We start from the raw sequence: 27509 nt of genomic DNA on the forward strand, positions 1-27509 counted from the left end.
GGACAGGTCCTATTTTTTTGACGGACAGGAAACACGGATCACGGACGCGGATGACAAACGGTGCATTTTTTCCCGAGTTTTCAACAGACCCATTGAAAGTCAATGGGTCCGCAGAAAATTACGGAAAACGGAACAACGGGCACAGATTCACACAATGGTCGTGTTCATGAGGCCTTAGGCAGTGCTGAAAGCCAAAAGGTGGATTTACAAAACACTAACAAAATAAAAAAAAAAAATTTTAGGTGCAAAACAGTAACAATGCAGTTACATGACAAGAATCTGCAGAACTAATCATGTGCTAAATAGTTGAAAGTCCAATTTATGTGTGTGAGAGACAAGAAGATTGGCTACAAAAGGATGGTGAGATATGGAGCCTGAAAGTCAAAAGTTCTGAACATTGTTACCCTTTTGCTCGTCAATGTATATACTGTAGCTTTGCACTGTATGCACCATATACACATATATAGCTCTGCACTGTATACATTATACACACATATAGCTCTGCACTGTATACATTATATACACATATAGCGCTGCACTGTATGCATTATACACACATATAGCTCTGCACTGTATGCATTATACACACATATAGCTCTGCACTGTATGCATTATACACACATATAGCTCTGCACTGTATGCACTATACACACATATAGCTCTGCACTGTATGCATTATACACACATATAGCTCTGCACTGTATGCATTATACACACATATAGCTCTGCACTGTATACATTATACACACATATAGCTCTGCACTGTATACATTATATACACATATAGCTCTGCACTGTATACATTATACACACATATAGCTCTGCACTGTATACATTATACACACATATAGCTCTGCACTGTATACATTTTATACACAGCTGTGCATTGTATTCATTATACACATATATAGCTGTGCATTGTATGCACTATACACACATATAGACGTAAAAAAAGTAAAATAAAATATTAAATTAATAAATTGCTGTTAAAAATGCATTATTATGTAAACAAATAAATAAAAAAAAGTCTAATATAATTGGTATTGCTGTGTCCATAACAGTCTTAACATAAAAAAAAAACGCCGGAAGCAGAAGAATGATCTTTGCCCATCCACTGCAGCCAGGTTAAAGTCTGATTCATGCTGAAAATCCTCAAGACGGACGGGCACAATGCTGGTGATCAGTTCTAAGGTTTTGCTTTAAAAGTAAGTATTCTGGCTACTAAGAGCTCCCATAGCGGACATTTACTGTTATTTGGTGATCTGCTATTGGCTTTGGTCTTTTAAATTAGAAAAGGTTTTATATGACATCATCCTACATAAAATCATAAATCCAGACATTGGAGATGTGCGCTCATCAGCTGCAACCAACCCCATTTATCCCATGTTGATTGGTGGTCCCGATCCAAGCAATTTATAAACAATTTTATTTTATGCAAATTAGCCCCTTGGAGCAACAAGGGCATTGCCATTGCCCCGGGGCTCCAGTTAGTTTCTGTGTCGCCTGGCCCTGAAATCTCATAGCTGCGCATGCGCTTTTTTGATTATCGCACCCGCCATACAATACTGAAGCTCACCAGAATCGCGCGTCCATCTGTCCGGCGAGCTTCAATATTGTACAGCAGGTCCACTGTATGCGTGAGTGGCCAGGCAGTGTACAGATAATCACGCCTGGCCCTGAAATGTCATCGCTGCGTGTGCACCTGTTTGATCGGCGCACCTGATGTATAGTACTGAAGCTTGCTAGATGGATGGATGCATGCGCAGTACAGTATCAGTCTGGCGAGCTTCAGTACTGTACAGCACGTGTGCCGATCAAAGAGGCGCAGGGATTTAAAGAATAATCCAAACTTTATGGTTGCAAGATTGAAAACCAGATGAACCTCTAAAACAGTGCTTCACATGTGACTATGGACACTCATTGATGACTTCATGCTGGTCCATAAATGCAGACCTCCAGCTCCGAAAACATAAGATACGTGGCATCCAGAAGGTACAGTATGCTTTTTTTTTTTTTTTTTTTTAGTATCTCATTGTTCTGTATAATTTAGGGCCCATTTACACAACCGTATGTTGCTTGCGGTCCGCAAAATGCGGATCCATTGTTCTGCAAAAATCTCTAAAGTCTATTCTGTGATACTTTTGCATCCGTTCCGCATGTCTGCAAAATACGGAAGCTATGTTTCTGTGTGTCTTCCGTTTATTGCGGAAAGTATCATTTTTGATAACGATTCAAAAGGTAACATGACGGCATTAAGGTTTGCAGACACGGATTCACAAAATACAGATTGCATACAGAACATAGACTTGAATGTGGCCACAGACCGCATTTTGTGGACAGCTATAGCACATGTTTTATCCTTTAGGCCTCATGCATACGACTGTGTACGTTTTGCGGTTTGCTAATTGCGAATACGAAAAACACAGATACCAGCCCTGTGCGTTTTGCAGAACAGATCGTCCAGCCCTCAATAGAGCAGTCCTTGCTTGTCCGTGATACAGACAAGAATATGAGATGGTCTATTTTTTTTTTGTTTTTTTTGAGAAGCCGCAGAACGGACGTGTTGATGTGGCCTAATTGAAGTCAATGGGTCCGCATCAGACTTCCAAGAAATGCAGCTCGGATGCGGACCCAAACCATGCTCATGTGCATGTGGCCTTATGCGGACATATGGAAGTGGAAAGCATACGGTGTGCTATCTGTGGATTTTGCAGTCCCATAGAAATGAATGGGTCTGCATCAGATCCGCAAAAATGCAGAAAGAAAAATACGGTCGTGTGAATGGGCCCTTAGATACTTTGTAGTACAGTATATAAAATATATCCAGACTTCTACCAGCCAGACCTATGTCACAAAGACATTTACTTATAGAAGTCTACACCTGGAAGCCTTCAAGATGTGTATGCAGTGTATCTCTCTCCTGTGGACCTGTGGTTAGGGGATAACTTGCCACAACCGGAATACCCCTTTAAGAAATGTGGCATATGGTGACAGCGATAGATCATCAATGAACTAACTGTGGCAATTTTGGCTCTCCTTCCATCTTTATCAGTTTTTAAATCCTCCCTAACATCACAAATGGCCCCTCCAGAGGCCTGCCCTGTTATTAGCCCTAGTTCTCACTAGGGGAAGCTTCTACCTTTCGGGTCTCTGTTGCGGGAAGAACCTGCGGTCACTCCCATGTAAGGAGCCAGCTCTGCAACCTCTTGCAATTTCTTCACTTCTCCAGACCCAAGCTCTCTACGCAGGGGCACTCCTCACTCGCAGGTCACTGCCTTCTCCCATTTGCAGAAAGGGCAGCCCCTTCTAAAATACTAGTTACTCCGCCAATGTGAGCAATGCTGCGCCCTTATGCCTATGCTTTCTCACACTTTACTGGGCCTACACACCGTGTCACCCACCCAGGGGAACTCATATCTGCATTAGCTGTGATGATCTTGCCCAGTGATGGTGAACCTTTAAGGTCAAGTGCCCAAACTGCAACCCAAAACCCACTTATTTAGCGCAAAGTACCAACACGGCAATTTACCCTGAATACTACAGTCCAATATAGTGTATCTTCCATATAATTTATCATTTAGCTATAATATCCTGCCTACATTCAATGCGCTGCCTGTGCTGTTCATAGTGCGCTGATGAATGGCAGGACAGGTCTAAGGTATATTGGTATACCATAGACTTTTTCCCGGGCGCGGGTACCCACAGAGAGGGCTCTGAGTGCCACCTCTGCTCCCACCTCTGCTCCCATGCCATAGGTTCGCCACCACTGATCTAGCCCATGACATACACCAAAGGAGTCCAACAGAGCCTATAATGAAGTCCATCAGGTAATTCATTTTAGTGGAAAAAATAGCACTGCATACTGCGGTATTTTTGCTGCTTTTTTTTTATTTTTTTACTGATGACCTATCGTCTGGATAGGTCATCAGTATCTGATCGTGGGGGTCCGACACCCAGGACCCTCGCTGATCAGCTGTTTGAGAAAGCAGCGGCGCTCACAGTAGCTGCCTTCTCTGCTTACCAAGCACAGCGCCGTGCATTGTATAGTGGCTGTGCTTGGTTTGGCTTCACTTCTATGGGGCTGAGCTGTGTCTAGGCCATGTGACAGATGAACATGACGTCACTGGCCTAGTGAAAGCTGGAGAAGGCCATGGCTCTACTGCAAGTTGCCTTCTCAAACAGCTGACACCCGGGACCCGCACCTTTCCAGAGGATAAGGCATCAGTAAAAAAAAAACACTTGGAAAGCCCATTTAATAGAAGCCACAGTGCACCAAAGGGAGGGATGTGGTTGCAGGAAGACCTAATCGCAGGCATCCTCAAACTGCGGCCCTCCAGCTGTTGTAAAACTACAACTCCCACAATGCCCTGCTGTAGGCTGATACCTGTAGGCTGTTCGGGCATGCTGGGAGTTGTAGTTTTGCAACAGCTGGAGGGCCGCAGTTAGAGGATGCCTGCCTAATCGGATCCTCCCTTGCCTTTTGACTTGATATACACAAAATAGAGTAAAACTAGTATGAAGGGGCACACTCACAGGGGAACCACTCTGGTGTCAGAAAATAATGGACTTTATTAGTCTAAAACCATACCCTTAAAAATTGATGAATAAAATCATATACACATATAAGCACACTTGTATACAATATACAATATAACCGTTGGCGACTACCCCAGCGTACCGACAATGTCCCAATAGGTATTGTAGAAATGTGGCTATAGCCACAATGCCCAGTGAGGTTGCAGTGGGCAATAAGAATCAAAAGTGTTCCTAGTCAGTATCGTGGTATTATGGCCGTGGTCAGTATCGTAGTAATATCGTTACAACCACAATGCCCAATATATATGCTGTGGGCAATGACAGTCAAAGTGTCCAAGCTCCGCAAGTGCCACAGTACAGATACGTCCAATTGTTGTGGTGGACTCACTTTGTTTCACAGAGGATGAATAGACTTTGCTTTACAGTAGATGGATATAACTTACAATGCTCACATCTGAGCCCGGTCTTACCCCACTTCACTGCTAGCCGCAGCGTTGTATCCATTCGGCCGCTCACTCACAGCGTCCCACGTGAAGTGCCGGCCTAAGTGCCGGCCTAAGTGCCCACGCTCACTCTGTAATGCCAGACGCGTTTCAGGGTATAACACCCCTTCCTCAGTGGCCAACTGAGTGAGCGGATCCTCACTCCTTATAAGTGCAATGTCTTTACCCACAATCCCACATTGTTCTGTGCAATCGATAATCTCTGGATTGGATTTTCACTCATCATGTGCATATTTTCATGAATTAAAATAATAAATAACCCAATATATACAAATACATATTCTATAACATTCAAAATAGTCAATAATGGTTAAAAAATAGTAAAAAAACAGACCTGGGAGAAAACCGCAAGGTCTACCACAATTTTTTAGAAAAAACGCATCAAAGGCGCATAAAAAACGCATCAGTGTGAATCAGGTCATATATGCGTTTTTTGCCTACATGTGTGCGGTTTTTCCTTCAGATCAATCTGACCCACATTTCATAGTCTATTCTTGTATAGTTCAACTTAGAGAGCTCTACTGTTCTTTTTCAGAGGAGGGAGTATAATCCAATTTATTTCTTTTATTGCAGCCTAAGGGAGCCGTCCAACAGGGAGGGGAGATCACGGTGTCGCTAATCGGCCAAACCGCGATGTCCCATCCCCGCTGGACAACCCCCTCACAGGAACCCGAAGACTTCCATCTCGGCGTTCAGGCCTCTAGGAATGATTGTGTCGTATTCAAAAATTCTACGGGATTCCTGTCTCGACATGTGTGCAATATGGTTACCTCCCGTCCATACTTTATTAACCCTCTCAATCGCTGTAAACTTTAAACCAGTTGGATCACAATTGTGTTTGATTTTAAAATGTTTAGACAATGAGTGGGTCTCTAAACCTTTTTTAATATTTGCCACATGTTCCGCTACCCTCTTTTTCAGCGTTCTTTTTGTCCTGCCTATGTATTGTTTTCTACAGTCACACTGTAACAGGTATATGACATCTGTGGAGTCACAGGTCAAACATTCCTGTATCTCTATACTGAAGGAGTTCACCGTAGATGCTACTTTTGTAGTCTTTTTCGGAAAATTTGTAATCCTACAGTTGGCACATCTACCGCATTTGAAAAATCCCTTCACTGCCAGCCAGTTGTCTTTTTTCTGGCCCTCTTTTCTCATTTTGACAGTTGGTGCTATTTTCCCAGCTAAATTGTTAGCCCGTGTATATGTGATCTTGGGTGTTTCACTCAACAGGGGGCCTACCACTTTGTCATTCAATAGGAGTCCCCAATGCTTCCGAATGCTTTTTTCCATTATCTTATATTGGGAATTGAAGGGGAGGATAATCCTCAATATTTCATCTCGTAATTGGGGTTGACTCGCCAGGAAAAAAATCCCTTCTTTCCATTCCCCTTACCTTATCCAGTGATTTATCAATGACCTGGGCTGGGTAATCTCTTTCCAATAATTGCAGTTTCAAACCGGCGGCTTCTTCATCAAACTTGCCATCATCAGTACAGTTTTTCTTTAATCGCCGAAACTGGCTCGTTGGCACATTGAGCAGCCATCGTGGAAGATGGCAACTCGCAAACCTGATGAAGCTATTCTTTTCCCTTTTACTTGTATCTCCAGGTCCAAGAACTCAACTTTTTCTTTACTAACATTTGGACTGAAGATCAAATTCCTATCATTAATGTTAATGCTACTCAAAAAAAGTTCTAGGGATTCACTGGTGTCCTGCCAAATAAATAAAATATCGTCTATGTAGCGCCGCCATAGGACCAGATCCGCCCCAAGCCTGGGCTGTATAGCTTCCTTCTCCCATTGAGCCAAGAATAGATTGGCATAACCTGGGGCGAATCTGGTACCCATGGCGGTGCCAGTGCGCTGTACATAGAACTCACGCTCAAATGAAAAATAATTATGAGCCAATATGTATTGGACACCCTCCAATAGGAATTGTAATTGGTCTGTGGGTAGTGTAGCATCTCCTGACATTTGCTCATACAGTGATCGTATCCCTTGAGCATGATCGATCACCGTACATAGAGATCCAACATCCAGCGTCCCCAAGATCCATCCGTCGACCCACTCTATGGCTTCTACCGTTTTGATGATATCAGTAGTGTCACGAATATATGATGGCATTTTCTTGACATGCGGCTGAAGCCACTGATCAATATATTTAGATAAATTACATGAGATAGATTCTATCCCAGATATTATTGGGCGACCTGGAGGTTGTTGTAAATTTTTATGGATCTTGGGGATGCAATAAAACATTGGAATCCTCTTCTCAGTATCCAAAATGAATCGAGCCTCTTGATTCGATAAAAAACCAACTTTTTGTCCCATCTCACAATAGGTCTTTAAGATTTTGTAATATTCCTCTGTGGGATCTCCTTTTAATTTTTGATAGGTCTCCTGTGCCCCTAGTTGTCTATAGCACTCTCTCAGGTAATCTGCTGTGTTTTGTACCACTACCGCCCCACCTTTATCAGCCGGCCTAATTATAATATCGTTCGCTTCTTGCAACGATTCAATAGCTCTAATTTCCCCTTTATTTAAATTTGTATTCACTCTTCGACTCTTAATTCTTCTCAAGTCCCGCTCCACATTATTTTTGAACGCGGCCATTTCATTACTCATCTCCTATCTGGGGAATTTTTTCGATCTAGCCTTTAAGTCAGTATGTTGATATTTACTGATATTCCCTTCCATGTCCATTTCTCTATTAATGGTTTTTTTTAGAAAATATTTTTTAAGACACAACCGTCTTATGAACTTTTCCACCCCAATATATGTGGCGAACTTGTCAAGGGGATTTGTAGGGGCGAACTTAAGACCCTTGTTCAATAGCTGAACCTGGGTATCCGTCAGTACAGTGTCACTGATATTTATTACGTTGGTCGTTGGTTGTATGGGCGTCTGTGATTCCTTCTTAAGTGAATGTCGTCCTCTTCGTATTCTCCGTTGAACTCGTGTCGTTTCGCCCTGGTTTGTGTTGGTATATATTCGTGTTCTGTGTTCTGGTAAGGCCTCATGCACACGACAGTATTTTTTCACAGTCCGCAAAAACGGGGTCCGTAGGTCCGTGATCCGGGACCGTTTTTTCGTCCGTGGGTCTTCCTTGATTTTTGGAGGATCCACGGACATGAAAAAAAAGTCGTTTTGGTGTCCGCCTGGCCGTGCGGAGCCAAACGGATCCGTCCTGAATTACAATGCAAGTCAATGGGGACGGATCCGTTTGACGTTGACACAATATGGTGCCATTTCAAACTGATCCGTCCCCATTGACTTTCAATGTAAAGTCTGGATTCCTTTTTATACCATCGGATCAGAGTTTTCTCCAATCCGATGGTATATTTTAACTTGAAGCGTCCCCATCACCATGGGAACGCCTCTATGTTAGAATATACTGTCGGATATGAGTTAGAGCGTGAAAACTCATTTCCGACAGTATATTCTAACACAGAGGCGTTCCCATGGTGATGGGGACGCTTCTAGTTAGAATATACTACAAACTGTGTACAAGACTGCCCCCTGCTGCCTGGCAGCACCCGATCTCTTACAGGGGGCCGTGATCAGCACAATTAACCCCTCAGGTTCCGCACCTGAAGGGGTTAATTGTACTATCATATCCCCCTGTAAGAGATCAGGGCTGCCAGGCAGCAGGGGGCAGACCCCCCCTCCCCAGTTTGAATATCATTGGTGGCCAGTGCGGCCCCCCCACCTCCCTCCCTCTTTTGTAATAATAGGTTGGCGGCCAGTGTGCGGCCCCCTGGCCCCCCCCCTTCCTCCCTCTATTGTAATAATTCGTTGGTGGCACAGTGTGCACCCCCCATCGCCCCCCCCTTCCTCCCTCTATTGTAATAAATCGTTGGTGGCACAGTGTGCTCCCCCCATCGGCCCCCCCTCCCTCTATAGCATTAACAACATTGGTGGCCAGTGTGCGGCCTCCCATCTCCCCCCCCCCCCCGATCATTGGTGGCAGCGGAGTTCCGATCGGAGTCCCAGTTTAATCGCTGGGGCTCCGATCGGTAACCATGGCAACCAGGAAGCTACTGCAGCCCTGGTTGCCATGGTTACTTAGCAATAGTACAATAGTAGAAGATGCCAGCAACGATTTATTACAATAGAGGGAGGAAGGGGGGGGGGGGGCGATGGGGGGTGCACACTGTGCCACCAATGAATTATTACAATAGAGGGAGGAAGGGGGGGCCGGGGGGCCGCACACTGGCCACCAACCTATTATTACAATAGAGGGAGGGAGGGGGGGGGGGGCCGCACTGGCCACCAATGATATTCAAACTGGGGAAGGGGGGGGTCTGCCCCCTGCTGCCTGGCAGCCCTGATCTCTTACAGGGGGATATGATAGTACAATTAACCCCTTCAGGTGCCGCACCTGAAGGGGTTAATTGTGCTGATCACGGCCCCCTGTAAGAGATCGGTGCTGCCAGGCAGCAGGGGGCAGTCTTGTACACAGTTTGTAGTGTATTCTAACTAGAAGCGTCCCCATCACCATGGGAACGCCTCTGTGTTAGAATATACTGTCGGATATGAGTTTTCACGAAGTGAAAACTTAGATCTGAAAAAGCTTTTATGCAGACGGATCTTCGGATCCGTCTGTATGAAAGCAACCTACGGCCACGGATCACGGACACGGATGCCAATCTTGTGTGCATCCGTGTTCTTTCACGGACCCATTGACTTGAATGGGTCCGTGAACCGTTGTCTGTCAAAAAAATAGGACAGGTCATATTTTCTTGACGGACAGGATACACTGATCACGTTCTCGGCTGCAAAACTGTGCATTTTCAGATTTTTCCACGGACCCATTGAAAGTCAATCGGTCCGCAAAAAAAAAAACGGAAAACGGCACAACGGCCATGGATGCACACAGCGGTCGTGTGCATGAGGCCTAATGCCTGTGTTCCTGTCTCTGTGCATGATAAGACCCTCTGTTCTGTGTATATTCCCTCGGACGTTCCCTCAAATTGTAATCGTGACCCTGTCCCTGTGTTTTGTAATTGTGTTTCCTTGTGTCCTTCCGTGGTGGAGTTGGGGTGCGAGTGCTCTTCGTTTGTGCTTTGTGATGTGGAGGGGTGAAATCTAAAAAATGCGGTGTCATAAGTGTTTCAAATCTATTGGAGATACTGACATTGTCATATTGTATCCCCTGTGTCTCAGCTCAACTTCCCTCTGTTTATAAATTTCAGTGACTTCTCTTTTCTCCATATAGTGTAACTTCCTGGACTTTTTTCCTATTATCTCTCTTTCTAATACGTCCAGATTTTTGCAGATCCTCTCGTGCCATTTTCGAACTATATCAGTGTCTGAGAATTTTTCTATCTCTCTCCTAAGGGCATCTATCTGCCCCGTCATTTCCTCTGTCATTTGTGTCCTTCTTCTAATAATCATTTGTACGATGCTGGTGTCTTGGTGAGTTTCAAACCCTTGGGGATGAGGCCCCTATCCAAATATTGTGTAAGTGACCTAATCTCCCACTTGTTGCGTACTTGACGTTGCAAGGTTTTCTCCAAAATCTTAAAAACATCGTCCATTGATCTTTCCGCTCCTATTGATACTTCACCTTCCAAATTGAAGGTAAATGTATCAATCTTTTTGTATTTATTATCTAAGTGTTCCCAAATGTCCATCTCGAAGAGAGGGGAGCTCAACTGCAAAGGGTGATGAAATGAAAAAACTTTGCACAAATACAGCGGCTCACCCCCTCACCGTATGGATAAGGTGCTCACCTTCAGGTCCCACCCTCAGGACCTTAAAGGACAAAATAGAGTAAAACTAGTATGAAGGGGCACACTCACAGGGGAACCACTCTGGTGTCAGAAAATAATGGACTTTATTAGTCTAAAACCATACCCTTACAAATTGATGAATAAAATCATATACACATATAAGCACACTTGTATACAATATACAATATAACCGTTGGCGACTACCCCAGCGTACCGACAATGCCCCAATAGGTATTGTAGAAATGTGGCTATAGCCACAATGCCCAGTGAGGTTGCAGTGGGCAATAAGAATCAAAAGTGTTCCTAGTCAGTATCGTGGTATTATGGCCGTGGTCAGTATCGTAGTGATATCTTTACAACCACAATGCCCAATATATATGCTGTGGGCAATGACAGTCAAAGTGTCCAAGCTCCGCAAGTGCCACAGTACAGATACGTCCAATTGTTGTGGTGGACTCACTTTGTTTCACAGAGGATGAATAGACTTTGCTTTACAGTAGATGGATATAACTTACAATGCTCACATCTGAGCCCGGTCTTACCCCACTTCACTGCTAGCCGCAGCGTTGTATCCAGGCGGCCGCGCACTCACAGCGTCCCACGTGATGTGCCGGCCTAACGTGGCGTCCCACGTGACCTGGTTGTCCAGGGAACCGATGCAGCGCTGTAGTGACGTCACAATATAGCAACCGTTCTTTCCAGCTCTAGATTCAAGCCGGGTTTCCTTGCTGTATAAGTTATTTCCTTTACTTCCAAGCTTGTTTCTTCTTTCTTTATATTAGTCCCACGCTCACTCTGTAATGCCAGACGCGTTTCAGGGTATAACACCCCTTCCTCAGTGGCCAACTGAGTGAGCGGATCCTCACTCCTTATAAGTGCAATGTCTTTACCCACAATCCCACATTGTTCTGTGCAATCGGTAATCTCTGGATTGGATTTCACTCATCATGTGTATATTTTCATGAATTAAAATAATAAATAACCCAATATATACAAATACATATTCTATAACATTCAAAATAGTCAATAATGGTTAAAAAAATAGTTAAAAAACAGACCTAGGAGAAAACCGCAAGGTCTACCACAATTTTTTAGAAAAAACGCATCAAAGGCGCATAAAAAACGCATCAGTGTGAATCAGGTCATATATGCGTTTTTTGCCTACATGTGTGCGGTTTTTCCTTCAGATCAATCTGACCCACATTTCATAGTCTATTCTTGTATAGTTCAACTTAGAGAGCTCTACTGTTCTTTTTCAGAGGAGGGAGTATAATCCAATTTATTTCTTTTATAGCTATTGAACAAGGGTCTTAAGTTCGCCCCTACAAATCCCCTTGACAAGTTCGCCACATATATTGGGGTGGAAAAGTTCATAAGACGGTTGTGTCTTAAGAAATATTTTCTAAAAAAACCCATTAATAGAGAAATGGACATGAAAGGGAATATCAGTAAATATCAACATACTGACTTAAAGGCTAGATCGAAAAAATTCCCCAGATAGGAGATGAGTAATGAAATGGCCGCGTTCAAAAATAATGTGGAGCGGGACTTGAGAAGAATTAAGAGTCGAAGAGTGAATACAAATTTAAATAAAGGGGAAATTAGAGCTATTGAATCATTGGAAAAAGCGAACGATATTATAATTAGGCCAGCTGATAAAGGTGGGGCGGTAGTGGTACAAAACACAGCAGATTACCTGAGAGAGTGCTATAGACAACTAGGGGCACAGGAGACCTATCAAAAATTAAAAGGAGATCCCACAGAGGAATATTACAAAATCTTAAAGACCTATTGTGAGATGGGACAAAAAGTTGGTTTTTTATCGAATCAAGAGGCTCGATTCATTTTGGATACTGAGAAGAGGATTCCAATGTTTTATTGCATCCCCAAGATCCATAAAAATTTACAACAACCTCCAGGTCGCCCAATAATATCTGGGATAGAATCTATCTCATGTAATTTATCTAAATATATTGATCAGTGGCTTCAGCCGCATGTCAAGAAAATGCCATCATATATTCGTGACACTACTGATATCATCAAAACGGTAGAAGCCATAGAGTGGGTCGACGGATGGATCTTGGGGACGCTGGATGTTGGATCTCTATATATGGTGATCGATCATGCTCAAGGGATACGATCACTGTATGAGCAAATGTCAGGAGATGCTACACTACCCACAGACCAATTACAATTCCTATTGGAGGGTGTCCAATACATATTGGCTCATAATTATTTTTCATTTGAGCGTGAGTTCTATGTACAGCGCACTGGCACCACCATGGGTACCAGATTCGCCCCAAGTTATGCCAATCTATTCTTGGCTCAATGGGAGAAGGAAGCTATACAGCCCAGGCTTGGGGCGGATCTGGTCCTATGGCGGCGCTACATAGACGATATTTTATTTATTTGGCAGGACACCAGTGAATCCCTAGAACTTTTTTTGAGTAGCATTAACATTAATGATAGGAATTTGATCTTCAGTCCAAATGTTAGTAAAGAAAAAGTTGAGTTCTTGGACCTGGAGATACAAGTAAAAGGGAAAAGAATAGCTTCATCAGGTTTGCGAGTTGCCATCTTCCACGATGGCTGCTCAATGTGCCAACGAGCCAGTTTCGGCGATTAAAGCAAAACTGTACTGATGATGGCAAGTTTGATGAAGAAGCCGCCGGTTTGAAACTGCAATTATTGGAAAGAGATTACCCAGCCCAGGTCATTGATAAATCACTGGATAAGGTAAGGGGAATGGAAAGAAGGGATTTTTTTCCTGGCGAGTCAACCCCAATTACGAGATGAAATATTGAGGATTATCCTCCCCTTCAATTCCCAATATAAGATAATGGAAAAAAGCATTCGGAAGCATTGGGGACTCCTATTGAATGACAAAGTGGTAGGCCCCCTGTTGAGTGAAACACCCAAGATCACATATACACGGGCTAACAATTTAGCTGGGAAAATAGCACCAACTGTCAAAATGAGAAAAGAGGGCCAGAAAAAAGACAACTGGCTGGCAGTGAAGGGATTTTTCAAATGCGGTAGATGTGCCAACTGTAGGATTACAAATTTTCCGAAAAAGACTACAAAAGTAGCATCTACGGTGAACTCCTTCAGTATAGAGATACAGGAATGTTTGACCTGTGACTCCACAGATGTCATATACCTGTTACAGTGTGACTGTAGAAAACAATACATAGGCAGGACAAAAAGAACGCTGAAAAAGAGGGTAGCGGAACATGTGGCAAATATTAAAAAAGGTTTAGAGACCCACTCATTGTCTAAACATTTTAAAATCAAACACAATTGTGATCCAACTGGTTTAAAGTTTACAGCGATTGAGAGGGTTAATAAAGTATGGACGGGAGGTAACCATATTGCACACATGTCGAGACAGGAATCCCGTAGAATTTTTGAATACGACACAATCATTCCTAGAGGCCTGAACGCCGAGATGGAAGTCTTCGGGTTCCTGTGAGGGGGTTGTCCAGCGGGGATGGGACATCGCGGTTTGGCCGATTAGCGACACCGTGATCTCCCCTCCCTGTTGGACGGCTCCCTTAGGCTGCAATAAAAGAAATAAATTGGATTATACTCCCTCCTCTGAAAAAGAACAGTAGAGCTCTCTAAGTTGAACTATACAAGAATAGACTATGAAATGTGGGTCAGATTGATCTGAAGGAAAAACCGCACACATGTAGGCAAAAAACGCATATATGACCTGATTCACACTGATGCGTTTTTTATGCGCCTTTGATGCGTTTTTTCTAAAAAATGGTGGTAGACCTTGCGGTTTTCTCCTAGGTCTGTTTTTTAACTATTTTTTAACCATTATTGACTATTTTGAATGTTATAGAATATGTATTTGTATATATTGGGTTATTTATTATTTTAATTCATGAAAATATGCACATGATGAGTGAAATCCAATCCAGAGATTACCGATTGCACAGAACAATGTGGGATTGTGGGTAAAGACATTGCACTTATAAGGAGTGAGGATCCGCTCACTCAGTTGGCCACTGAGGAAGGGGTGTTATACCCTGAAACGCGTCTGGCATTACAGAGTGAGCGTGGGACTAATATAAAGAAAGAAGAAACAAGCTTGGAAGTAAAGGAAATAACTTATACAGCAAGGAAACCCGGCTTGAATCTAGAGCTGGAAAGAACGGTTGCTATATTGTGACGTCACTACAGCACTGCACCGGTTCCCTGGACAACCAGGTCACGTGGGACGCCACGTTAGGCCGGCACATCACGTGGGACGCTGTGAGTGCGCGGCCGCCTGGATACAACGCTGCGGCTAGCAGTGAAGTGGGGTAAGACCGGGCTCAGATGTGAGCATTGTAAGTTATATCCATCTACTGTAAAGCAAAGTCTATTCATCCTCTGTGAAACAAAGTGAGTCCACCACAACAATTGGACGTATCTGTACTGTGGCACTTGCGGAGCTTGGACACTTTGACTGTCATTGCCCACAGCATATATATTGGGCATTGTGGTTGTAACGATATCACTACGATACTGACCACGGCCATAATACCACGATACTGACTAGGAACACTTTTGATTCTTATTGCCCACTGCAACCTCACTGGGCATTGTGGCTATAGCCACATTTCTACAATACCTATTGGGACATTGTCGGTACGCTGGGGTAGTCGCCAACGGTTATATTGTATATTGTATACAAGTGTGCTTATATGTGTATATGATTTTATTCATCAATTTTTAAGGGTATGGTTTTAGACTAATAAAGTCCATTATTTTCTGACACCAGAGTGGTTCCCCTGTGAGTGTGCCCCTTCATACTAGTTTTACTCTATTTTGTCCTTTAAGGTCCTGAGGGTGGGACCTGAAGGTGAGCACCTTATCCATACGGTGAGGGGGTGAGCCGCTGTATTTGTGCAAAGTTTTTTGATATACACAAGCAATCAACAATAAAAACTCAGATTGCCTCTTCCTGACAAGTCATGCCAATTTGGTAATGCTGGTTCACATGTCTACGTCTCATTCCAGCTCTATGATAGCTCCTGCTGCAGGTAATAAATGAGTAAATAAAATCCCAACAGCATTAGAGAGAATGGTGTATGTTTAATGTTCCAACCAAGTAAATGCAACATAACATAAGACAATACAGTGGTCCATCAAGATACAATATTAATTGGTTCCAGGACGACCATTGTATGTTGAAACCATTGTAAGTTGAGTAAATCGGTTCCAAAGCCTCAAAATGTCATCCAAGATAAGAGAAAATGAAGATTTAAGAAAAATAAGCAGATAAAACAAGTCCTTACATATAACAGTCAGGAATGGCTGATAACAACAACTAATACAGCGATTTGGCCTTAATTGGATAGATCTGAGACATTGGATGTTGAGTCTGGTTCCAACTTACGATGGGTCAGAAAAGACCATTGTATGTGGAAAACATTGTATCCTGAGGCCATTGTATCTTGAGGGATCACTGTACAGAATATACATTTTCTTCAAAATAGTTTACAAACAATAATCAGTAACATTATTTAAATACACCACGAGGGTAAGACCAGTTGTAAGGGTCAGCTGGTGGTGGAGACATGGTCGAAAAACGGGCAGCCATGCAATCCGCAGCTCTTTTCTATAGATTATAGATATAAAAATATGATTGTTAATGGCCGTACTGCTTTAGGGCTCTTTCACACGAGCGTGTCCTTTGTAGGAATCACGCTCCGTATGAGAGAGGGATCATGCGGTCTGGACTTAGGGAGTACCCGGCACTATACTGATTGATAATGCTGTATGTCTTTGTCGGACCTTTCTGTAACAGAATCCTACAGACACAAAGCTGTCCGCATGGTTCTGTTACAGAAAGGTTAGTCTTCTCTAGCCCAGACCGCACAATCCCTCTCCCACATGGAGCGCGATTCCCGCAAGGGACACCCTCGTGTGAAAGAGTCCCCATGGGTAAACGTACAAAGCCACGTGGCCAGTACCAATTTGCAAAGGATTGACAATAAATTTATAATGATCCATAGAAAACAGCAGCGGCTAGCATGGCCGCATGTCAGCTTTGTGTTAACCACCGACTGTCGCTTCTGATCCTAACTTAAAGGAGTCTCACTTCAGCAAGTGGCATTTATCATGTAGAGAAAGTTAATACAAGACGCTTACTAATGTATTGTGATTGTCCATATTGCCTCTTTGCTGGCAGGATTCATTTCTCCATCACATTATACACTGCTCCTTTCCATGATTACGACCACCCTGCAATCCATCAGCAGTGGTGGTCGTGCTTGTACACTACAGGAAAAATTGCTGGCCTCTGTGGTGGCCGGGACCATGGGAGTGCACATAGGCCGTTGCTTTTCCTATAGTGTGTAGGCACGACCACCACTACTGGAATGCAGGGTGGTCGCAACTATGGAATGGAGCACTGTATAATGTGATGGAAAAATAAATCCAGCAAGGGAGGCAATATGGACAATCACAATACATTAGTAAGTGCATTGTTTTAACTTTCTCTACATGATAAATGCCATTTGCTGAAGTGAGACAATTCCTTTAATGAATGTTAGATAAAAATGCTTTTAAGAGCATTTCCAATAACAGCAGATATTAACAGCAATTTTTGTAATATAAATTAATTTTCGCCATTCCTCAACCTCCTGTCATGGCTTTTGCATATAGGATGGGACCATCACGACGCCTTAAAACAGCCCATACTTCAGTAAACGTAGACTGTCACAATGGTTACTCCTTTGTTTAAATCGCAAAGATAAAACACTCCCAGAAAGAGTCAGGTGAAGCTCTAGACTGTGGGGTTGATGAATACTGCGAGATCTACAGTTGTCAGACATACAGTAAAAGGGCAGGATGCTATGGCTTGCTTTTCTAGTTGTACCCGCACACTACGGGCACCAATGACCCTACGGAAGAGCCTCACTCTTGTCCTGAACCTCCATGCATTCAGACACACTGTAATGTTTGGAGTAAGACTTACAGAACTACCCAACCTACATACAAAACTGCAGAAGCTATAGGTTCCACATCCCAAAGTCAAGCGCCCCTGTGCGTAGTGCTGTAGGGGCAGAGGGGTCTATTCCTCTTTACCCCGGTGGGTGGATTCCAGAGTTTTGGCATGAAGTTATTACTGAGAATGTGTTACCTACAATTAATACCAGATGCCTACACATGCAGATTGGCTTCAAATGTCTTTTATTCAATATGTTAATTAGCTTCTGAAGGTGCCCGGGGCGGCGTTCATGCGGCCGTTGCCCAGGACCCTCGTCCCTTTCATACTAAACCCTTCCCCTTTCACCCCTCTGGCCCGCCCTAGGTTCTTCTGATTACGTCTTCCTCTTAGTGAGAAATCCAGCGCCGTTCAACAGATTTGCCGCGCCTGCGCACTTCATTCCCCATTATGGGCAGAGGCACAAGAGCGTTTAATGCGCATGTGCTGGCCTGTACATCCCGATCTAGCCGGCCTTGTGCCTCTGCCCATAAAATTAAATTAAATGATGCAAATCCTCAAATAATCCATGTTAATTCCAGGTTGTGAGGCACCAAAATACGAAAAAAGTCAAGGCGGGGGGGCGGGGGGATACTTTTGCAAGGCACTGTAATTATGGAGCAGCCCTCTTGCTTGAGCTGCTATAAAGGCTACTTTCATATCAGCATAATGCCTGGACCCGCCAGATCCTCATTGATTATAAAGGGATCTGATGGGGATCCAGCCGCTTTTTGGCATAAATGGCGACTTTCGGCAGGACAAAAAGTCCTGCGTGCACGACTTTTTGTCCACATGAAAGCCTGGATTTTTGCCAGGAAGCGTATGGATCCCTTTATAGACAATGGAGATGGCGGTCCCTGGCATTACCTAGCTATGCCTGATACAGTGAACTCTACCGCTAAAAACTGATCCGAATTTAGCCTTCCAGCATTCTGAAATTTGCTTTACAGCAGCCACAAACTTCTTCGGGAGAATGTAGTGGTCACTGTTGAATAATAGAAGGTATTACCTTTCATTGTAATCTGCTTGTGATGATAATGAGATGACTGCTAAGAAGTGATTCTTACAGAAAAGAAATTGTCATACTATTGTGAGGCTCAGTGTTAAAACTGCATATATATATATATAATGCCCTTTGTGTGACCAGTCAATGAGGTGTGGGCAGTGACAGCTGTTCAGAGAATATTTCATATACTTCAAGCCCAAACTGTTTTTTAAAGATAATAACATAGAAACATAGAATGTGTCGGCAGATAAGAACCATTTGGCCCATCTAGTCTGCCCAATATACTGAATCCTATGAATAGCCCCTGGCCCTATCTTATATGAAGGATGGCCCTATGCCTATCCCATGCATGCTTAAACTCCTTCACTGTATTTGCAGCTACCACTTCTGCAGGAAGGCTATTCCATGCATCCACTACTCTCTCAGTAAAGTAATACTTCCTGATATTACTTTTAAACCTTTGCCCCTCTAATTTAAATCTCTGTCCTCTTGTGGTAGTTTTTCTTCTTTTAAATATTCTCTCCTCTTTTACCGAGTTGATTCCCTTTATGTAATTAAAAGTTTCTATCATATCCCCTCTGTCTCGTCTTTCTTCCAAGCTATACATGTTAAGGTCTTTTAACCTTTCCTGGTAAGTTTTATCCTGCAATCTATGTACTAGTTTAGTAGCTCTTCTCTGAACTCTCTCTAGAGTATCTATATCCTTCTGGAGATATGGCCTCCAGTACTGCGCACAATACTCCAAGTGAGGTCTCACCAGTGATCTGTACAGCGGCATGAGCACCTCCCTCTTTCTACTGCTTATACCTCTCCCTATACATCCAAGCATTCTGCTGCTCTATTACATTGTCTTCCCACCTTTAAGTCTTCTGAAATAATTACTCCTAAATCCCTTTCCTCAGATACTGAGGTCAGGACTGTGTCAAATATTCTATATTCTGCCCTTGGGTTTTTACGCCCCAGGTGCATTATCTTGCACTTATCCACATAATTGGCTACAGGATGGAAATGGCATAAAACAACAAATGTAATCTTCTCACCTGTCGCCTTGGCAGAATAACTGGTGCTGGAGCGGTGGGGGATTAATCAGGTGAGTATATATATTTTTTTGTTACTTTATGCCATTTCTGCCCTTTAGTTTAATGTCGGAAAACCTCCTTAGGGCTCATTCACACGGCCGTATGAACAGATTATCACCCATTCCGCAATTTTGCAGAAGGTCTGCGGATCCATTCATTTCTATGGGCCCTCAAAAGATGCGGGCAGCACACCGTGTGCTGTCCGCATCAGTTATTCCGTACCGCGGCTCCGCAGAAAAGATGGAACATGTCCTATTCTTATCCGTAATCGCCGACAAGAATAGACAGTTTCTTTTATGATTGCGGCCATGTGCAGTCCGCAAATTGCGGAACGCACATGGCCGGTATCCGTGTTTTGTGGATCCGCAAACCACTGCGGCCGTCTGAATGGGCCGTTAACCACATGGCAATCCACAAATTTTTACTACATCAGCAAAAAACTAAGCAAAACAAAAAACATATTGCACCCTATAGACAAGAATATGTACATATACAGGTATGAGTATCTTTTCTCTTTAGTTTGTATATAGGCATGCATCTACAGAATTACTATAAAACTTATTGGTACCGTGACTGTAAAATCACAATACCCAAAACCACCACCAAACCCATCCAGATGAAGTATTCAAAACTGCAGTCAACCAACAGTAAATGTAATAGTAAACTATTAGTACAAACGGGCATACGGGTAGAAGAGATGTATCCATGGTCATATGTTACCATGCCAGCTTCCCATCGCTCACAGGTTAAAGTGTGTCCTCATGGCTGTCATTATGACTCTTTGGTTTTTACTTAGCCAGCTGACTCGCTATCTGGTCGGCAGTAACACTGTCACATATGACGGCTGATCTTCTATGTTTTCACATTTAACATGCAGTCCATTGGCAATCCTGCTCTCACACAGCATATGAACCACAATAAATTCTTCCATCATGCTTCAGGAATGCTTTGAGGTGCATTGGTTTATATTGTAAACTTGCAAAAAAAAAAAAATCATGAATGTAACATAAATTCAATATACTAGTATGAGAAAACAAAACGGAATGGTGAAAAGTAATAGAAATTGGAATTTCCCTTTCTGCTATTTCCTGTGATATCAACCCAATCATACTTCCCTTAGTGTTATTTAGTCTACATGAGTGGCGGTACATTTTTCCCTGACTCTCAGTAAGGGTCCATTTAGTGCTTTGCGGATCTGCAAATTGCAAACACGGATACCGTCTGTGTGCGTTCCAAAATTTGTGGACCGCACGTGGCCGCAACCTTAATAGAAAATGCCTATTCTTCTCCGCGTGCCATGGAACGGAACCACGGATGTGCTGTCCGCATCTTTTGAGGCCCCATTGAAATGAATGGGTCCGCATCCATTCTATAAAATTGCGGAACGGATGCAGACTCATTCATACGGCCATCTGAATAAGCCCTAAGTGTATAATCGCACTGTGTGTTTTTGGTGCATATTCTACGCTGAAATCTGTGCAAAGTCCGAGCACAATCCGCCATCTGTTGTCGTATATAAAACTGCATCATTGCTAAATAAATGTCCCTTCTTGGCATAGTTTAAGCGCAGAAACTATGGAGGCTGTCCTCACACAGATTAGGCCTGACTAAACAGGACGGATCTGCAGCAGGACAAGCTACAAAAGGGTCAGTTTCGGATTTCTGCCTTGGACTCCTCTGTAAATACACATTGGAGGTCATTTATCAAAGACCAGAGTTTTACGCCAGCCTTTCATATCCCCTTCACCTCCAGAGGATGTGTGTGGTGTAGGCCTCGTTATAAATTAGGGGCATCCTCCAGCACTCCGTGCGCCTAGATTGAAATTTCAATCTTTATTTATGGCAGGAAACTGGTGAAAATTAGAATAAATGTTCAGGTGTCCATGGCACAGCCCCTGCCATGCCCTCAACCTGCCCCTGCCACTCTCCAGTGGCAAAGGCGGTGTAGAAACGACACGTGTGCCTAGATTTAGGAGCAGTAGCATTCAAATTTAGATACGCCAAATTTTATTAAGAGGCATACACCTCCAAATAAATTTGGTGGATTTTACTCCAGCACACTGTAGCGTAAATCTGGTGTGTAAAATGCCAACAGGTAATATGGAACATGGGGAATTGTAATGATGTGCATGAGCTACAAAGCATCTTATAAATCATCTAAAAATCTCAAGACAGCATAAAACGGATTCATAAAATACTGTGCTGGGGCATCAGAAACGCCAGAATTTTGTTAATCAAAAACCCTTTTTTGAAACCTGTAAATAAGATGTATGTAAATTTGTAACATAGAAAAGTATAGAAAAATACCTTAACCTTAAAAAAAGAACCTGCACATATAAGTAACATATTTCTCCTTATACAGTGGTTCCAAAAAGTGTTCTGTCTACATCAGAGTCTTCGAGGTCTTCCTCGCTTTGAGCGTAGTCTGGAACGCTCGGGAGTCCGTTGCATTGCTCCACATGAGGTAAACAAGGAATTCCTTCTGCTTCAGCCATGAGAGAAACTAAAGCATTCAACAGCGGTCGGCTGTGACACATCCGGGCCATAAGTCGGCTGTGGTGTCGAAGGCGCTCCAGCTCCCGGTCCTTATCTTTGATGGAGGACATCAACTTTTGCATTTCCTCTTCAGATTGTGCTAACCGTTTCTGAAGTTCAGCAATTGCTCTATAAATATGAGAGCAAAAAACAAACAACCAATATCTTGGGGTGAGTTATATAACCATATGGAAATGAAAATTCAAAAACAAATTTAAATGAAGAACTTTAAAGAGAGTCTGTCAGCAATTTTGAATATGTAAAACTACTGACAGCACTATGTAGGGACTGGGGAGAGCATGACAAATATAGCTTTTGTGGAGCTTTTGTTATCAGGAGTAGTGTGAATATGAAGTTTTATTCTGACAGATTCTGCTCCTGCAAGTGCACTGTAGGTGCAGCCTCACTGTGAAGTGCTCTCTGCAGTGAGCTGCTCCGCAGCCCCGCCCCTCTGCTCTGAGTGACAGCTGTGCTAGTCTCCTGCTTGGATGCTACAGCTGTACGTCAGAGCAGCTCTTTACAAAAAATGGCAAATAGATTTTCCATTTCTGCACTAAAACGAACCACCACGTGAGAACATACCATGTAAAGGAGTAATATAACTGTATGCAACAAACTTTGCAATGTTTTTCTTTTACTTATGGAAATTTGCACTTCTCAGAAGAATTTTTTTTTTGTCCTTGCCTTCCCACTGTAAGGGTACGGCCACACAGTCAGGTTTTAAGATGCAGTATCTGAAGCCAAAACCAGGAGTCAACTCGAAAAAGAGGAAAATTCATATCTGTCCTTTATACTTTTTATACATTTATTATCCACTTCCAAAACTGCAGCAGGAAACTGTACAGTAATAGTCTATAACAATCTATAATAGTCTATAACAATATAAAAACTTTATTTTTTTACCATCTATTTATTAAGTCAACATCGCTATATGTTGACTTATTATTTTTTGAAAGATGACCTACCTGTAGCATATTAGATGCCAGTTGTCACACTAAAAAAAGTTATTTTTGTGCCCTTTTTATTTAGAGTTACCATAAATAATGCATTTAGTACTGGTTGTTATGGTTACTGAGATTGTTTACTGCTTTGTTATATTTATTTAATAAAATGTATTGAAAAAAAATGTTTATTGTAATTCTTTTTCTGGCTTTTTTCATGTAAACTTGATCACACCTGGCCCTGACTTCTCCTAAAGTTTCACACTGCCCTATGCGCTTCAGTATCCGGCTCAGGCACCGTACAGGAAAGAGGCTCGCGGGCAGTTCTCTTCTGTACTGCAAACCTCTTTCCTGTACTGTGCCTGAACCGGATTTTGAGGCGCACGGAGCATCGCGACATCTTTAGAGAAGTCAGGGCCAGGCGTGATCACGTTTACACTGTCTGACCCTGTCAAAGTAGAGAGGACGCAGCACTTGTAGAAAGAGCTGAGCCTCTAGGAGCAAAGGCAACGCCCCCATTGCTCCTAGAGGCTCATTTGCATATATTAAAACATTATTTTTCTTGACAATGTGGACACATATGAACATGGAACCAAAACAGATGGCTTCAGCTGCCATGCGCACATGTAACAGGTCAGCCAGTGTCGTAAGTACAAGTCTGTTGACAGATGCCCTTTAAATGGGAGTCCACTCTGTAGTTAAAAAAAAAATTTGGAGTCCACCTGTAGATTAGCCTCACTGAATGGAGCGAAATCGGTGTGCTGATCCGTGGCATGTCAACTGCAACTTACGGCAGAAAACCAGGGATCGGACTTGATTTTCCACCATGGATTTTATGGCAAATACATCTTAGGTTTTTCCAACATGTATTTCTGCGGTGTGAACATGCCTTAAAGGGATTGTCCAGGCTTTTCCTATTGATGAGCTATGCTCAGGATATTGATGACCTATCCACAGGATAGGTCATCAATATCAGATTGGTGGGGGTCCAACACCCAGCACCTTCCCCCCCCGCCAATCAGCTGTTTGAAAAGACGACGCACGTAGTGCGCACGCGCCGTCTCCCTGCTTTCTTCCTGTTCACCTCTGCTGTCTATGGTCTTTGCTATAGACAGCAGCGGTGAGAAGGGAGATGGCACATGCGCACGCCGTCTCCTCATGCAGCTGATCGGCGGGGGTGCTGGGTGTCGGACCCCCGCCGATCCTGAGGATAGGTCATCAATATCCTGAGGATAGGTCCTCAATAGTGTTGAGCGAACTTGTGTTTTAAGTTCAGCGTCTAAAGTTTGGGTTCGAGTTATCAAAGTATCCCGTTATGGATTCTAAATTTCGTTATGGTCCATGGTAGTGGAATCCATAACGGGATACTTCGATAACCTGAACTTTAGATGCCGAACTTAAAGCACAAGTTCGCTCAACACTAGTCCTCAATAGTAAAAGCCCGGACAACCCCTTTAATATTTTTTGCAGACACATAGGCATACGTGTATCAGTATTGTTCACACTTCGCTCTGCCGACTGTGTTTTGTGAGAATGATTGCAGACTTGGTGATGAGCACAGACTTGTAAGGCAGCAGCTGTTGCAGACTAGCCCCGCAGCTATAATACAGGTGTGACATAACAGGAGAGCCATGCAGGCCTCCTACTTCTGGGAAGGGTGCGTTACCAGCGCAGCAGCAATGTTGCAGGCACACAAGCCTTCTGGTTAGCTACGGGAGACCAAATTAAAGTTTGAAGTAAAGTAAAGTAAAGAGAATCATCTACGTATCTTCCGGCGCATGTGATTATACAACTGACCTGTCTTTGGCCTCAACCATGTCCCTTATGGAAGCCTGGTACTGCTCATCCTTCCGAATAAGACTCTCGGCTTGCTCTCTTATTGTGCCCTCCAGCTCTGCCACTCGGTGGTGTAATGCTGCCAAGTGGGCATTAGCTTCTTTAATCTGAACTGTGCTTAAGGCAGACATATTCAGCTGCAAACTTCTCAGGCCAGATCCACGAAGAGCGAGCAATCTCCGGTAAGGATCACAGTAAAGGATCTTCTGCTGTCATTGTAGGTTGCTATACCCATGCTCCATGCACATACTCAGGAATCCAGCATTTACAAAGAAGTGAAGGCGGACAGTCCAGACAAGCTACTTGTCCATGGAGTGCAAGCTCTGCAGCCCAGCAGGAAAGGAAGTGCTGATACAGCTGGCAAAGGGTCCGCAACCATGCAGCCGGTCAGGAGCTGTTGCTTGGTAAAGGTGGCACAAAAAACTGTCAATGAGCCCAAACAGTAGCCGCCAATTACAGGAAGAAATAAGCAGAAAAGTTAAAATTTAACTTTGAGCAGCTGTCGATGCAGGAAGCTTCCAGTGCTGGGAGGTGATTGGGTGAACGCTAGGGGGCGGGCGCCAGCTGCTCATTGGCCAAGCCCAGCCAGTGTGGGATAAGCTGGAGATTAACTCTACAGTGCCCGGACCTCACTGTACAGCTGACCCGTCAGCCATAACTGGGTGCACTACTGCAGGATTTACATTCTCATGCCTCCCGAGTGTCCCTCTTTTTGACCCAAGTCCCTCTTTGATCCTTAAATGTCCCTCTTTTTGACCCAGGGAATTAATGCAGAAATGTGTATTAATAGATTTACTACATTGCTCCTTACTATAGTGTCTGTATGGTTTCTACCTGTATATTAGACCAGAACTTCATTATTTTGTGCAATTTCTACCTTAAAATATCTATAATCCGATGATTTATCTGCTAATATTTAAATGGATATTAAAGCGCAAGAAAAAAAAAATTGTCCCAGGGGCTCCAAGGCTACTTTCACACTAGCATTGTTTGAATCAGGCGTTCAATTCCGTCAACGAACTGCCCGCCGGATCCGTAAAAACGGATTACATTTGAATCCTGATCAGGATTTTGATCACAATGAAAAAATGCATTGGAAAAAACGGATCCGCCATTTATGGACTTAAACTTTTTTTTCACATTTTTCGGGTTTAACATGCAAAAGCCGGATCCGTTTTGACGGAACACACGGCGCCGGATCCGACGTTAATGCAGTCAAAGTGTTCCGGATTTTTGGCCGGAGGTAAAAATACAACATGCTACGGTTAAAAAAAAAAAAAAAAAGACTGAACTGAAGACATCCTGAACGGATTACTCTCTATTCAGAATGCATAGGGATAAAACTGATCAGTTCTTTTCCGGATTTAAGCCCCTAGGACGGAACTCAGCGCCGGAAAAGAAAAACGCAAGTGTGAAAGTAGCCTAAGAACGCTAGCTAGTGGGCTAAAGGATATTGTTATATATACAATTTACATTGTATCAGTGGAGCTTGTATCAATTCATTGGATTGTAGCAATGACATTCTACCTTGTATCAATCTAATTGTGTTCATTCTTTTAAAGGGCATCTGTCAGCAGTTTTGTCCCTATGACACTGACTGACCTGTTACATGTGCGCTTGGCAGCTGAAGACATCTGTGTTGGTCCCATGTTCATATGTGTCCTCATTACTGAGAAAAATTATGTTTTAATATATGCAAATGAGCCTCTAGGAGCAACAGGGGCGTTACCATTACACCTAGAGGCTCTGCTCTCTCTGCAACTACCGCGCGCTCTGCACTTTGATTGACAGGACCAGATGTGATGACGTTTTCACTGATTCTGTGAGAGATTTTGTCACATCTGCATGTGGAACTATTTTTTCCATCAAAACGATGGACCCTTAGGGTACTTTCACACTTGCAGCAGAGGATTCCGGCAGTACAGCACTGCACTGTGTGCTTAACAGGTGTGTGGTGAAAAGCTGTGGGTGTTTGGTGGGGGGCAAAGCATAATGGAGAACTGTGTGTGAGTGTATAAAGCATACTGTGCAGGGCGGTGTGTGTGAATAAAGCGCGTGGGGCGCCCCGACGTCACTCTGAAGCGCCCCGGGAGCCGCGCGGGCGGTAAGTATACTGCTCCCCCGCTCCCCACTACACTTTACCATGGCAAACATGGTAACCATTCAGAAAAAGCTAAACGTCGGATCCGGTAATGTGCCGAAACGACGTTTAGCTTAAGGCCGGATCCGGATCAATGCCTTTCAATGGGCATTAATTCCGGATCCGGCCTTGCGGCAAGTGTTCAGGATTTTTGGCCGGAGCAAACCGCGCAGCATGCTGCGGTATTTTCTCCGGCCAAAAAACGTTCCG

General features: G+C 43.4%; 2 protein-coding genes across 4 annotated transcripts in view; one reads left to right on the forward strand and one right to left on the reverse strand.

The window, feature by feature from the left end:
• The first annotated feature begins 1162 nt into the window (after positions 1–1162).
• Positions 1163–27509, forward strand: part of LOC122943561 (calcyphosin-like protein) — a 59615-nt gene continuing 33268 nt past the window's right edge. The window contains exon 1 of one of the 2 annotated variants that reach the window (XM_044301400.1): positions 1163–1205. The gene's annotated coding sequence lies outside the window, so the exon portion shown is untranslated. Of the gene's footprint in view, positions 1206–22373; positions 22554–27509 lie in introns of those variants that run through there. The other variant, XM_044301399.1, reaches the window with a different exon arrangement.
• VMAC (vimentin type intermediate filament associated coiled-coil protein) lies at positions 19638–25680 on the reverse strand. Of its 2 annotated transcripts, XM_044301402.1 has the most exons (3): positions 25121–25680; positions 22155–22511; positions 19638–20822 (listed from the first exon to the last, which is right to left on the reverse strand). In XM_044301402.1, the coding sequence occupies exons 1-2, from the start codon at positions 25288–25290 to the stop codon at positions 22202–22204; spliced, it is 480 nt and encodes a 159-aa protein (XP_044157337.1). In that variant the 5' UTR covers positions 25291–25680; the 3' UTR covers positions 19638–20822; positions 22155–22201. The 2 variants fall into 2 exon arrangements, with proteins under 2 accessions (XP_044157337.1, XP_044157336.1); XM_044301401.1 differs by having other exon boundaries at positions 19638–22511.

The sequence above is a fragment of the Bufo gargarizans genome, chromosome 7, assembly GCF_014858855.1.
Source record: "Bufo gargarizans isolate SCDJY-AF-19 chromosome 7, ASM1485885v1, whole genome shotgun sequence".
Classification (NCBI taxonomy): Eukaryota; Metazoa; Chordata; class Amphibia; order Anura; family Bufonidae; genus Bufo; species Bufo gargarizans.